This window comes from Erythrolamprus reginae, chromosome 2, assembly GCF_031021105.1.
Source record: "Erythrolamprus reginae isolate rEryReg1 chromosome 2, rEryReg1.hap1, whole genome shotgun sequence".
NCBI lineage: Eukaryota > Metazoa > Chordata > Lepidosauria > Squamata > Dipsadidae > Erythrolamprus > Erythrolamprus reginae.
In genome coordinates this window covers 166198821-166213784 of record NC_091951.1, presented here as the reverse complement: position 1 = coordinate 166213784, position 14964 = coordinate 166198821, and the positions used below count along the sequence as shown (strand labels likewise).

The following is a 14964-nucleotide window of genomic DNA, read 5'->3' as shown; positions in this document are numbered from 1 at the left end:
TAATGGCCATAATATCTAGAGATAATTTGGATCTGGTTGCCATAACTGAGACATGGTTTAAGGATTCTAATGAATGGGAAATATCCATACCAGGATATACACTGTATAGGAAGGATAGAATAGAGAGAAGAGGTGGAGTAGCCATTTATGTTAAAGAAAATCTAAAAACAACACTAATTCAAAATACATGTCAAGATCTGGAGACTCTCTGGATTTGCATGCAAAATAAAGAAGGTTCTGTCATTAGAATTGGGGTGATCTATAGGCCTCCAGGGCAATCTGAGGAATATGACAACAAGATGGTGGATGAAATTACCCAAATGGCACTAAAGGGAGATATTGTGGTTATGGGTGATTTCAACATGCCTGATGTTGACTGGAATATCCCCAGTGCCCTTACATGCAAAAGTAAGAATATAGTAGAGGCCTTTACAGGAGCAGCTCTGGCACAGCTGGTTAAGACACCAACTAGAGGGGAGAATATTCTAGATTTAATTTTTACGAATGGGAATTGGGTTTCAGAGGTCAAGGTGGGAGAAAATTTAGGTTGCAGTGACCATCTATGTTTGTGGTTTGATGTAAAAACTCATTGTGAGCAATCTTATAATGCAACCAAAGTATTGGATTTCAGAAAAACAAATTTTAATGCAATGGGGGAATATTTAGATAATGAATTAAAGGGGAGGGATAAAATAGCAGGAGCGAGAACCCAGTGGACTGTATTAAAAAAGGCCATCTTAAAAGCCACTGGACTGTACGTAAGACAAATAACTAAAGGTAAAAGGAAGAAGAAACCGCTATGGTTTAGCAATGATGTAAGGGCTATAGTCAATGAAAAAAAGGCTGCCTATAGGAGGTATAAAGAGTCTGGAAGTATAGCTGATAGAGAGGTGTATAAAATGAGACAGAAGGAGGCGAAACAGATAATATATGCTGCTAAAGCCTCAAAAGAGGAAGAAATTGCAAAATCTGTAAAGAAGGGGGATAAAACCTTCTTCAGATATATTAGTGATAAGAAGAAGAAAAACTGTGGCATCACGAAGCTTAGTACCGGGAATAATACATGCATTATTTATTTATTTATTTTATTTATTTATCAGACTTGTATGCCGCCCCTCTCCGCAGACTCGGGACGGCTCACAGCAATAATGATACAATGTAACAAATCTAATATTTAATTAATTTATAAAACCCCAATTTAGAACCAATCATGCATACTAGCATACCATACATAAATTTTATAAGCCTAGGGGGAGGGAAAATGTCAATTCCCCCATGCCTGACGACAGAGGTGGGTTTTTAGGAGCTTACGAAAGGCTAGGAGGGTGGGGGCAACTCTGATATCTGGGGGAAGCTGGTTCCAGAGGGTCGGGGCCGCCACAGAGAAGGCTCTTCCCCTGGGTCCTGCCAAACGACATTGTTTCGTTGACGGGACCCGGAGAAGGCCAACTCTGTGGGACCTAACTGGTCGCTGGGATTCGTGCGGCAGAAGGCAGTCCCGGAGATATTCTGGTCCGGTGCCATGAAGGGCTTTATAGGTCATAACCAACACTTTGAATTGTGACCGGAAACTGATCGGCAACCAATGCAGACTGCGGAGTGTTGGTGTGACATGGGCATATTTAGGAAAGCCCATGATAGCTCTCGCAGCTGCATTCTGCACGATCTGAAGTTTCCGAACACTTTTCAAAGGTAGCCCCATGTAGAGAGCATTACAGTAGTCGAGCCTCGAGGTGATGAGGGCATGAGTGACTGTGAGCAGTGACTCCCGGTCCAAATAGGGCCGCAACTGGTGCGAATGGGAATAAGGAGATCGCTGACCATTTCAATAGCTACTTCTGTTCAGTTTTCTCAAAAGACACCTTACAAAATAATACTGTAGAGGGATATAGCATTGCTTCCAGCTGTACGGATTCAGCTCCAGTGATCTTAGAAGCCGATGTCTTAGAAGAACTTGAACGATTAAAGATAAATAAGGCAATGGGTCCAGATGGCATCCACCCCAGAGTTCTTAAAGAACTCAGATCTGTCCTTGCTACCCCTCTGACTGATTTGTTTAACCAATCCCTGTTAACAGGAGACGTTCCTGAGGATTGGAGAATGGCCAGTGTTGTGCCTATCCACAAGAAGGGCAGTAGAGAAGAACCTGGTAACTACAGGCCAGTTAGGTTGACATCAGTTGTAGTTAAAATGATGGAGACTCTACTCAAAAAGAGGATAAAGCAGCACCTAAAAAACAAAAACTTATTGGACCCAAATCAGCATGGCTTTACTGAAGGCAAATCATGTCAGACTAATCTCATTGATTTCTTTGACTATGTCACAAAGGTGTTGGATTAAGGTGGTGCCGTGGATATTGCCTACCTGGACTTCAGCAAAGCCTTTGATACAGTTCCACATAAAGAGCTGATAGATAAATTAGTGAATACAGAGGTACCCAGGTGCTCGGTGAGGAATTCAGAACTTTTTTGGACAGGCATTTAAACTAGGTAAAGGGGACAGAGATGTACCAGATGTGGAGGATTTCTGTCCCCGACCAATGAGGATAAAGCAGTTTTTGGAAGCTTATGAAAAGGGAGCTGCAAATAATATAGATGTAGTTGTTGATGATAAGGGGCAAACTAATAACGAAAATAATGTTCTTCGGGTAATGTGCACAAATGCTCGAAGCTTGAGCAACAAGCTCTGTGAATTAATGGCCATAATATCTAGAGATAATTTGGACCTGGTTGCCATAACTGAGACATGGTTTAAGGATTCTAATGAATGGGAAATATCCATACCAGGATATACACTGTATAGGAAGGATAGAATAGAGAGAAGGGGAGGTGGAGTAGCCATTTATATTAAAGAAAGTCTAAAAACAACACTAATTCAAAATACGTGTCAAGATCTAGAGACTCTCTGGATTTGCATGCAAAATAAAGAAGGTTCTGTCATTAGAATTGGGGTGATCTATAGGCCTCCAGGGCAATCCGAGGAATATGACAACAAGATGGTGGATGAAATTACCCAAATGGCAGTAAAGGGAGATATTGTGGTTATGGGTGATTTCAACATGCCTGATGTTGACTGGAATATCCCCAGTGCCCTTACATGCAAAAGTATGAATATAGTAGAGGCCTTTACAGGAGCAGCTCTGGCACAGCTGGTTAAGACACCAACTAGAGGGGAGAATATTCTAGATTTAGTTTTTACGAATGGGAATTGGGTTTCAGATGTCAAGGTGGGAGAAAATTTAGGTTGCAGTGACCATCTATGTTTGTGGTTTGATGTAAAAACTCATTGTGAGCAATCCTATAATGCAACCAAAGTATTGGATTTCAGAAAAACAAATTTTAATGCAATGGGAGAATATTTAGATAATGAATTAAAGGGGAGGGATAAAATGGCAGGAGCGAGTATCCAGTGGACTGTATTAAAAAAGGCCATCTTAAAAGCCACTGGACTGTATGTAAGACAAATAACTAAAGGTAAAAGGAAGAAGAAACCGCTATGGTTTAGCAATGATGTAAGGGCTATAGTCAATGAAAAAAAGGCTGCCTATAGGAGGTATAAAGAGTCTGGAAGTATAGCTGATAGGGAGGTATATAAAATGAGACAGAAGGAGGCGAAACAGATAATATATGCTGCTAAAGCCTCAAAAGAGGAAGAAATTGCCAAATCTGTAAAGAAGGGGGATAAAACCTTCTTCAGATATATTAATGATAAGAAGAAGAAAAACTGCGGCATCACGAAGCTTAGTACCGGGAATAATACATGCATTAATGGGAATAAGGAGATCGCTGACCATTTCAATAGCTACTTCTGTTCAGTTTTCTCAAAAGACACATTACAAAATAATACTATAGAGGGATATAGCATTGCTTCCAGCTGTACGGATTCAGCTCCAGTGATCTTAGAAGCCGATGTCTTAGAAGAACTTGAACGATTAAAGATAAATAAGGCAATGGGTCCAGATGGCATCCACCCCAGAGTTCTTAAAGAACTCAGATCTGTCATTGCTACCCCCCTGACTGATTTGTTTAACCAATCCTTGTTAACAGGAGAAGTTCCTGAGGATTGGAGAATGGCCAGTGTTGTGCCTATTCACAAGAAGGGCAGTAGAGAAGAAGCTGGTAACTACAGGCCAGTTAGCTTGACATCAGTTGTAGTTAAAATGATGGAGACTCTACTCAAAAAGAGGATAAATCAGCACCTAAAAAACAATAACTTATTAGACCCAAATCAGCATGGCTTTACTGAAGGCAAATCATGTCAGACTAATCTCATTGATTTCTTTGACTATGTCACAAAGGTGTTGGATGAAGGTGGTGCCGTGGATATTGCCTACCTGGACTTCAGCAAAGCCTTTGATACGGTTCCACATAAAGAGCTGATAGATAAATTAGTGAAGATTGGACTTAATCCCTGGATAGTTCAATGGATTTGCAGCTGGCTGAAGCGTAGACATCAGAGAGTTATTGTTAATGGCGAGTATTCTGAGCAGAGTCAGGTTACAAGCGGTGTGCCACAAGGATCTGTTCTGGGTCCTATTCTTTTTAATATATTTGTGAGTGACATAGGGGAAGGTTTGGTAGGGAAGGTTTGCCTATTTGCCGATGACTCTAAAGTGTGCAATAGGGTTGATATTCCTGGAGGCGTCTGTAATATGGTAAATGATTTAGCTTTACTAGATAAATGGTCTAAGCAATGGAAACTGCAGTTTAATGTTTCCAAATGTAAAATAATGCACTTGGGGAAAAGGAATCCTCAATCTGAGTATTGTATTGGCAGTTCAGTGTTGGCAAATACTTCAAAAGAAAAGGATTTAGGGGTAGTGATTTCTGACAGTCTCAAAATGGGTGAACAGTGCAGTCAGGCGGTAGGGAAAGCAAGTAGGATGCTTGGCTGCATAGCTAGAGGTATAACAAGCAGGAAGAGGGAGATTATGATCCCACTATATAGAATGATGGTGAGACCACATTTGGAATACTGTGTTCAGTTCTGGAGACCTCACCTACAAAAAGATATTGACAAAATTGAACGGGTCCAAAGACGGGCTACAAGAATGGTGGAAGGTCTTAAGCATAAAACGTATCAGGAAAGACTTAATGAACTCAATCTGTATAGTCTGGAGGACAGAAGGAAAAGGGGGGACATGATCGAAACATTTAAATATATTAAAGGGTTAAATAAGGTCCAGGAGGGAAGTGTTTTTAATAGGAAAGTGAACACAAGAACAAGGGGACACAATCTGAAGTTAGTTGGGGGAAAGATCAAAAGCAACATGAGAAAATATTATTTTACTGAAAGAGTAGTAGATCCTTGGAACAAACTTCCAGCAGATGTGGTAGATAAATCCACAGTAACTGAATTTAAACATGCCTGGGATAAACATATATCCATCCTAAGATAAAATACAGAAAATAGTATAAGGGCAGACTAGATGGACCATGAGGTCTTTTTCTACCCGTCAGACTTCTATGTTTCTATGTTTCTATGTTTAAGATTGGACTTAATCCCTGGATAGTTCAATGGATTTGCAGCTGGCTGAAGCGTAGACATCAGAGAGTTATTGTTAACGGCGAGTATTCTGAGCAGAGTCAGGTTACAAGCGGTGTGCCACAAGGGTCTGTTCTGGGTCCTATTCTTTTTAATATGTTTGTGAGTGACATAGGGGAAGGTTTGGTAGGGAAGGTTTGCCTATTTGCCGATGACTCTAAAGTGTGCAATAGGGTTGATATTCCTGGAGGCATCTGTAATATGGTAAATGATTTAGCTTTACTAGATAAATGGTCAAAGCAATGGAAACTGCAGTTTAATGTTTCCAAATGTAAAATAATGCACTTGGGGAAAAGGAATCCTCAATCTGAGTATTGTATTGGCAGTTCTGTGTTAGCAAATACTTCAGAAGAAAAGGATTTAGGGGTAGGGATTTCTGACAGTCTCAAAATGGGTGAGCACTGCAGTCAGGCGGTAGGGAAAGCAAGTAGGATGCTTGGCTGCATAGCTAGAGTTATAACAAGCAGGAAGAGGGAGATTGTGATCCCGCTGTATAGAGCGCTGGTGAGACCCCATTTGGAATACTGTGTTCAGTTCTGGAGACCTCACCTACGAAAAGATATTGACAAAATTGAACGGGTCCAAAGATGGGCTACAAGAATGGTGGAAGGTCTTAACCATAAAACGTATCAGGAAAGACTTAATGAACTCAATCTGTATAGTCTGGAGGACAGAAGGAAAAGGGGGGACATGATCGAAACATTTAAATATATTAAAGGGTTAAATAAGGTCCAGGAGGGAAGTGTTTTTAATAGGAAAGTGAACACAAGAACAAGGGGACACAATTTGAAGTTAGTAGGGGGAAAGATCAAAAGCAACATGAGAAAATATTATTTTACTGAAAGAGTAGTAGATCCTTGGAACAAACTTCCAGCAGACGTGGTAGATAAATCCACAGTAACTGAATTTAAACATGCCTGGGATAAACATATATCCATCCTAAGATAAAATACAGAAAATAGTATAAGGGCAGACTAGATGGACCAGGAGGTCTTTTTCTGCCGTCAGTCTTCTATGTTTCTATGTTTCTATGTTTCTATTTGGCAGGCAACTATATCTATAAATTGAAAAAAGTGCACACAGCCGTGGGGGGGAGGCCCTTTTCTGAGAAAACTAAGCAAATAAGCATCATTTTTTTCATTTTAATTTTCATATCATTGTGTTCATAAATGTTCAAATTAGTAATTCAATGCCAAAGATGGTCAAAAAAGTAAGATTTTGCAGCCTAATCTACATGAAAATGAACAAAAGTTCACAAAAATGGGGGGCGGGCTTTTCTGAGCAAAATAAACAAATAGGCATTAGTTTTTTCATTTCAATTTTCATATCATTGTGTTCAGAAATGTTCAAATTAGTATACTACTGAAAAAAGTATTCAAAAAGACCGTTCCAGTAGCTAGAACTAACCCTTTTATACTCCAGGTCTAAAAGGACCCGGAGGGTAACATTGGTAACTTTTTTTGCCCAGCAAAAATTATACACCCCCCTCCCCCCCCCCAAGCATAAGAATTTAGAATTTGGAATTTGCTCTGGCAGTTTGCTCTTTCTTTGATGAAATAGAAATATGGAAAATAACTGTTCTTTTTTATTCCTTCTGCTTTTTAAATAGCTGCTGGAATGGTATTATGTTGGTGACCATCATGATTCAGATCAGACAGAGCTCTTTATACCTACTTTCATGGTGAGAACTGAATGTATCTATTTATAGTACCAGGGCCCATGTTCGTATATATACACAGACTTTCAATGGAATGGTTTTGTTATTGGGAATAGATTTTGCATTATTTCTTTAGCCCTCCTGAGGCATTAGGAAAATAATAATATTCACTATGAGAGCGAGGGGAGGAGTTTGCCATAAACCATGAAATTCCACCTGTGAATTCCCTCAAAAGACACCCACCCACTTGTATAGCATTGATGTGAGATGGAGGGGAAGAGTTTTGGCCTAGACTTCAATATACAGCCATTGCCAAAACAAAGGCAGTCATTAATATTATACAGTACACTGCCCAACTTTTAAGTGATAGCACTGGCACACTATGAAAGCAAGCAGATTTGCTTTCTAGGGTTTGCAGGGAATTAATATTGTCATGAGTATAGGGTTCCTGAGAATGTGATAGGCCTGAATGTGTTATGTCTGCTGTAATTTTAATATTAGCCGTTGATTGGCTAACAATGGGGGCGCCAATTTCAAATGGCTTTCAAGCCACGCCTCTACTACGAACTGTGTATAAAAGGGTACCAGTTGGTTTTGCACACGTCTTTTGCTGCCAAGCCTGAATCTATATACAGTGATACCTCGTCTTACGAACCCCTTGTCATACGAACCTTTAGAGATACGAACCCGGGGTTTAAGATTTTTTTGCCTCTTCTTCTGAACTATTTTCACCTTATGAACCTGCCGTTGCCGCCGGGATGCCGCACCTCTGGACTTCCATTGCCAGCTGAAGCACCCATTTTTGCACTGGTGGGATTCCCCTGAGGCTCCCCTCCATGGGAAACCCCACCTCTGGATTTTGCGATGCTGCAGGGTAATCCCACCAGCATGAAAACGGGCACTTCGGGGGGCAAAAGGGGTGAATTTTGGGCTTGCATGCATTAATCGCTTTTCCATTGATTGCTATGGGAAACATTGTTTTGTCTTACGAACTTTTTACCTTACGAACCTCATCCTGGAACCAATTAAGTTCGTAAGACAAGGTATCACTGTAGTTGCTGCCATTACAGTTTGTATTCATTAAACAGTTTACAACTACATTGAGTCCAGCTCTGTTTACCTGATTTAACAGAATATTTTCTATCTGAACTTGTGAAGAGGTTGCAAAGCAGAGCTCGGAGAAGAATGGAACAAGTTCCTTTTATTATTTTTATTTCCCTGTCAATGGCCAACAGAGAAGGAGAACATCTTCTAGATAGATGTTTCAAAACTCAGACTTTTTGCTTAGTTATGAGACCAGGATCACACAATAAACTTCATGCCAATCAATACAATCGAAGGAATCCAGAGATATTTCACGAGAAGAGTCCTCTACTCCTCCGCTCAGAACAAAATACCTTATACCATCAAACATGAAATTTTGGACTTAGACAATTTAGAATTTCACCATCTTTGATCCGACCTAAGCGTAGTACATAAAATTATCTGCTACACCTGTCAATAAATACTTCAGCTTCAATCACAACAATAGATGAGCACATAATAGATACAAACATGATAAACTGTGCCAAACTTGATTGCAGAAAATACTTCAGTAACACAGTCATCAATGCCTGGAATACTTTGATTTTGTGATTTCTTCCCCAACTTTGTGGTTTCTTCCCCAACTGCCTCAAAACTTTTCCCTTAGACTGTCTACTCTCGACCTCACCCATTCTTAAGCAGTCATTAAGGGGCGTGCATAAGCATACCAGCATGCCTATCGTCCCTGTCCTAATGTAATTTATAACTCTGGTGGAGAGAATCACACTTTGGATTGAATAGAAGCATAATGTGAATTGAAGATTATTATGATTCCTGCTGAACCAATCAGAACTGTGTTCCATATAATCTGTATAACCACACTATTTTTGCTTGTATTTAGCCCTACTTGCATTGTATAATCCTCATATTTTTACTACGTTATCTCATGAAGAAATATGACCAGACAGTTATGAGAAGAGATCCCATTTTTAGGTTTGTATATATTGTAACAGGCATGCAGTGTGCTTTGGATATGTATGTTAGTTGGATGAAAGCAATTATATTAATATGACCAGACAGTTATGAGAAGAGATCCCATTTTTAGGTTTGTATATATTGTAACAGGCATGCAGTGTGCTTTGGATATGTATGTTAGTTGGATGAAAGCAATTATATTAATAATAAAGCTGATTGCATGCCATCAAGCTGGCTTCTGTGCATGATCCAAAAGTGAAATCTTGCACAAGGATGATCTCGCGGGTGAGATTTCACTCATTTCCGGTGTTTTTTGCTTCCACGCATGTGTAGAAGCAAAAATATCAGCAAAAATCACCAAAATCATGCTCTTGCATGCGTCTTCAGACAAGATTCCAGCACATGCACAGAAGCCGAATCTCATGCCGACATGCTGGTTGCTGATTGCGTTCTGAGAGTGGGGCAAAGAGGAAGCCCCGCCTGGTCATATGATCCCCTTTTGCAACCTTCTGACAAGCAAAGTCAATGGGGAAACCAGATTCATTTAACAACCATGTTACTAATTTAACAACTGCAGTGATTCACTTAACAAATGTGGCAAGAAAAGTCGTAAAATGGGGCAAAACTCACTTTAAAAAATTTCTTACTTAGCAACATAAATTTTGGGCTCAATTGTGCTTGTAAGTTGAAGACTACCTGTTGTAGGTCCCTCCTGTTTGGTTGAACTTGTTGCCACAATAAAGTAGTCATTTAGATGTAGGCTACCCATTTATGGTAGCTCAGTGAGGGAGAAAGCCAAAGGTCCACAAAATATGATTTTGATTGTGGGGAGAGATGGGTGGAAGGCCAGTTACAATCTGGGAAGAAGCAGGTGACAAAAAGTCCTCTATTTCTTGCAGACACAGAAGCCAGAAATCATCTAAAGTATCAAGTTTATTTCCTTTCTAAGGTCCTTCCCATGATCATTTTTGTTGAGGGATTTTTCCAATCGTTTCTCATTTAATCTCAAAATGGTTCAAAAGCTCTTCCTAATTGTGATAACCTTCCTAATTGTGATAGTAATAGTATACTTCATTGATTAGTCAGTTGACCATATCAAAGCCTTCCTAATTTAAATTACCTTTATTCTTTGATATTAAATCACTTGCTATATCTTTGGCCCCTAGGATTTCTCCACAAAGAAAAAGAACCCATCAGAATCCTGAAGAGCTCAGCCAAGAAGATGACAGCGATGTCCTAGATGAAAGGACCAGAGCTCAGAGTGCACTGGCTTCTGTCAATGAAGAAGAGGTATAGCATAACTATTGTGCTTTTCTTATTTTGGGAAAAATAATATATTTGATTTGCTCATGAAATATAGCTAAATGAAAAATCCTGCTTTCTGGGTGTTTTTGCACTGTATATTGTGTGGCTTTTGTGTTATTTTGGGGCAAAGTATGTCAGTTGTTTTTTGAACTCTCTGTGACTTTGTGAGGTTCCTGCTTTTTTGCAGGGGCCATTTTGTGTGAAGACAACTGCTTTTGCACTGTATGTGAGTCAGTTGTGTGGCTTTTGTGTTGTTTGTATGTGAAGTGTGAAAGTTTGCTTTTGAGCTCACCTGGTCACATGGCCATGACCACTGAGTCATGCTCACCAAGCCATGCCCACAGAACCGATAGGGGACTTTTTTAGATTTCACCATACTTAGATCAACTAAGACTGCAAAATGGCCATGTGTATATAGTGTAAGCAATATCTTTTCTCTACTTAGAAACCAGTGATCATTGTCCATGACTTGCGCAAGGAATACAAACAGGGGAAGGTTTGTTCCTCTTCTTGCTTCAAAAAGAAGAAGGAAGAAAAAAAAGTGGCTACCAGAAACGTCTCCTTTTGTGTTAAAAAAGGTTTGATTGGAATAAACAATATTCTTTTAACTCACATCTCTATTACAAATCTAGTATAATCACTGTTCAGCAAACATTTGGAGAAGAATTGTGGGGTTTGAAACACCGATGTCAGATTAGGGAGAGTAATGCTCAGAATTTCACCAAGCAAATGATCTGTAAGGGTAGATTAAATGTGATATATTTCCCATCAGATTCTATTATTGAACCATAGAATTCAGTTAAACTGTTATCCGATTAAGGTCAGACACTACACCTTTTCTCAGTCCCCACTTTGGAGTGATGATTGAGGACCAGAGTATATTCTGTGAATATAGCACACAGCAGACAATAAGGCCGACTTGGTTTTTTCTTGCTTCAGTGTATGAAGATAGTTAATGCCCATCCATAAAATCCATTGGGAAACATAAAATTCATTGGAAAAAAGAAAGTTTTCTACTTATTTTTTAATGTAAACTTAACAAAAAGTATATACTTCATCCTTGACTTACAACCACAATTCAGCCCAAAATTTCTGTTACTCAGCGAGACAGTTAATAATAATAATAATAATGATGATAATTTATTAGATTTGTATGCCACCACTCTCCGCAGACTCGGGGCGGCTCACAAGTTAAATAGGTTTGGACCCAATTTATGACCTTTTCTTGCCATAGTTGGTAAGTGAATCACTGCAGTTGTTAAGTTAATATCATGGTTGTAAAATGAATCTGGCTTCCCCTTTGACTTTGTTTTTTTGCCAAAGGTGAACACATGACTCTGGGGAGCAATAATCATCATAAATACGATTTAATTGCCAAATATTCAAGTTTTGATCACATGACCACGGGGTTGCTGTAACAGTCATAAGTGTGAAAAAAGTCATGGGTCACCTTTTTCAGTGCCATTATAACTTTGAACAGTTATTAAATGAATATTGGAAGTCACTGTAATAAGTCAGTGTTGTGGTTAGCTCTGGCCCAGCTCCTGCCCCAAAGACTGAGGAGGTGGATATGGGGGAAACATCAACATGTTATAGGCCTGTTTTGCTGCCGACAGAGTCAGACAGTGAATTGTCCTCTGCAGAAGGAAGTGACGGTGAGATGGAAGAGGGGGGCTTGGAAGACAGCCCAGGAAGAAGTCAATCATCCTATATCTTCCTTAGATTTGGATGAGGAAATAATGATAGACCCACGCATGCATAGAGCTATGCATAGGAGTGAACAGCTTCAAAAGTATTATGTCGTCAGGCATGGGGGAATTGACATGTTCCCTCCCCCTAGGCTTAAAAAATGTATGCATGGTATGCTAGTGTGTATGATTGGTTTTAATTTGTGGTGTTTTTTAAATTAACTTAAATATTAGATTTGTTTTACATTGTATTGTTATTGCTGTGAGCCGCCCCGAGTCTGCGGAGAGGGGCGGCATACAAATCTGATTAAACTTAAACTTAAACTTAAACATAGGAGATAATTGAGTCTACCTATGGTTGGGTGGGGTTCAAGTAATTAGGGCTGCTGTTAAATTGGCAGCATGCTGGCCTCGCAGTGTGGAGATTATGTGATCATACTGGTTTGGACCGTATTTCAGGACTCTGTTGATTTTTCAAGACTTTGAAACCAAGGCAGAGCAAAGTGTGTGTTTTTCAACTCGTGGAAGAAGGAGGGCTGTGATGTTTCTTCACAGCTGCTAGCTAAGTACCTAAGGACTGCTTAAGAGGTTTTTACAGCCTAAAAGTTTGTTTTGGGAAAAGCGCTCTTTGCAATACAAAAAGGGTGCTTTGTTTCTTTTGAATTTTGTGATAACCAACATTGTTTTTGAATTTTCAAGTGAGTATGTGTCTGAATTTTTACCCTTGAATTTTTGGGAGGCTCATACCATAGAACCCGGCTGAACAAGTAAGTACTGTAAGAACTGTAATAAGTACTCCAAAAAGAGAAACAAGAAAATAAGTACTCCATGACATTTTCATTTTTAAGCATTCTATCAAGGTTTCAACCCAATCCAATGGCAACATATACATATTTTTATCTATTTTAGAACAGAGCTGGGATGGTGAGACTGAGCTTTTTGCTCAATAATTCTAACTGATTCATCATATCTGACTGATATATTAAAGAGAATAACTTAAAATAAAATAAAAATAACCAAGGCAAAAATAGAACATCTTTCATTTTCTCTCTTATAATATACTAGTGTGCATGTAATTGGAAGCAAGGCTTGTTTTGTTAAAGAGGTACATCCATGTGGTATGTAAGTCAAACCTCAAGAAGCAATGGAATTTTCTTCTTCCTTCTTCCTCCTGGATGTTTTCCTCAATCTTTACAACAGGGAATTGAATGAATTGTACAAGTTGGGATTGCGGTGGGAGGCTACAACTGCCAGACGAGAACACATTCATTCTTGAACACTTCTTTTCCAGGAACATATGAGTATTGTATCTCTTTGCCTTAAGATTTTCTTCATTGATATTTTGAATACAACTCAAAATGTTACTCCAATACTCATTAAATTGATAATGTAATAAACCAGTTGGTATTCTTATGAGTTTCTATTGAGTTCTTATTAATTTATTGCTTATCAGTTCACTTGGCTCTATTTTAATGGAAATATTTTATTTCGTAGGAGAAGTTTTAGGGCTTCTGGGACCCAATGGAGCTGGTAAAAGTACAACAATTAACTTGATAACAGGAGACACAGAGCCAAGTGCTGGACAGGTAAATGTAATTTTAACCATTTTTAAAAAGAAAGAACTGGCAGAGAATAGCTTCTAGTATTCTTCTAGCTGATGTCATAGCATCTGGAGGGGTTTTTTTCTGTATAACAAAGTAACATATTGTGTCTGTCTTTTATTTTTGATTTCCCTTGATATCTTTGTATGTGAATATACCTACATAGGAGAGAGGAGTAGGTAGGCTACATATATTTTGTCAGACTTTGTAGTGATCCAGCCAGCACACAAACAAATAATTCAGCAAGATTTATTATATAGAAGAAACTTCTTTATATACAATAATATAAGACATGATGCAGGTATACAATACCCATGCAGCTCTTGCAATGTGGAAGAAGATTTATTAGCTAATACAAGCATCTACATGCTCCTTGTATACAGAACAGTTAAACCACGCCCAGGCTCCAAGACATCTGGCATGGCTCAGACAACAAACCTTGTGCCTTAGTCATTGGCTGACTTGTTGCTCTGCCTATTCCAGCTCATGAAATACCCTGACTCTGGGTCATATGATCAAGAGGAAGGATGGAGTATGTGGCTAAGAATGGAGCAGATGGCAACATTCAAAGGTTTAAATAAAGCCTTTTTAAAATTTTAATATATATATATATATGTATATTCCAAAAATTTCAAGATTTGAAATTAATTCATAGAGCAAATTGATAATCTGTTCAATCTCTTTGCTTTTTAAAATGAAGGCATTTCAAAAAACAAAACAAAACAAGTTGTTGCCCAATTCACTCACCCACTTGGAGGTTTTTCTATCTGAAATGTTGTTTTCTTTGTATCCTTCCTTCCTTCCTTCCTTCCTTCCTTCCTTCCTTCCTTCCTTCCTTCCTTCCTTCCTTCCTTCTGAAAAAAAGGTCAATGGGTGGCCAAGACCAGAGTCCATTTCATATTTTCTATATCATTGAATTGGAAAGAACGAAAAGTAAAGCTTGAGAATGTCTTGCTCTTCCTCCTATTTATTGTAAAACGTATTTAATTTAGGAGAATAAAGAAAATGAAATAATGTTAAACTAGCACATTGGAAAGCTATATTAAACTATTAAAATATTAAAGTTAATACTTTATTAAAAAAAATTCTTGTGAAGTTTCATATGTTGTTGTCCGTCAAATCTTTTGCTCTGGTTAATAGCTGCAGTTTGAGATTAAGTGTAGCCCTATGG

General features: G+C 38.8%; 1 protein-coding gene across 4 annotated transcripts in view; it reads left to right on the top strand.

The window, feature by feature from the left end:
* LOC139161325 (ABC-type organic anion transporter ABCA8-like) overlaps positions 1–14964 on the top strand; it is a 95349-nt gene that overhangs the window by 67809 nt on the left and 12576 nt on the right. For all 4 annotated transcript variants that reach the window (XR_011558093.1, XM_070740304.1, XM_070740303.1 and 1 more), the window contains 5 exons: positions 7154–7225; positions 9126–9217; positions 10366–10489; positions 10950–11082; positions 13687–13778. Coding sequence is in view for 3 of the 4 variants with exons in the window: in XM_070740304.1 (XP_070596405.1) it covers positions 7154–7225; positions 9126–9217; positions 10366–10489; positions 10950–11082; positions 13687–13778 (513 nt within the window). In the remaining variant the exon portion in view is untranslated. The remainder of the gene's footprint in view (positions 1–7153; positions 7226–9125; positions 9218–10365; positions 10490–10949; positions 11083–13686; positions 13779–14964) is intronic.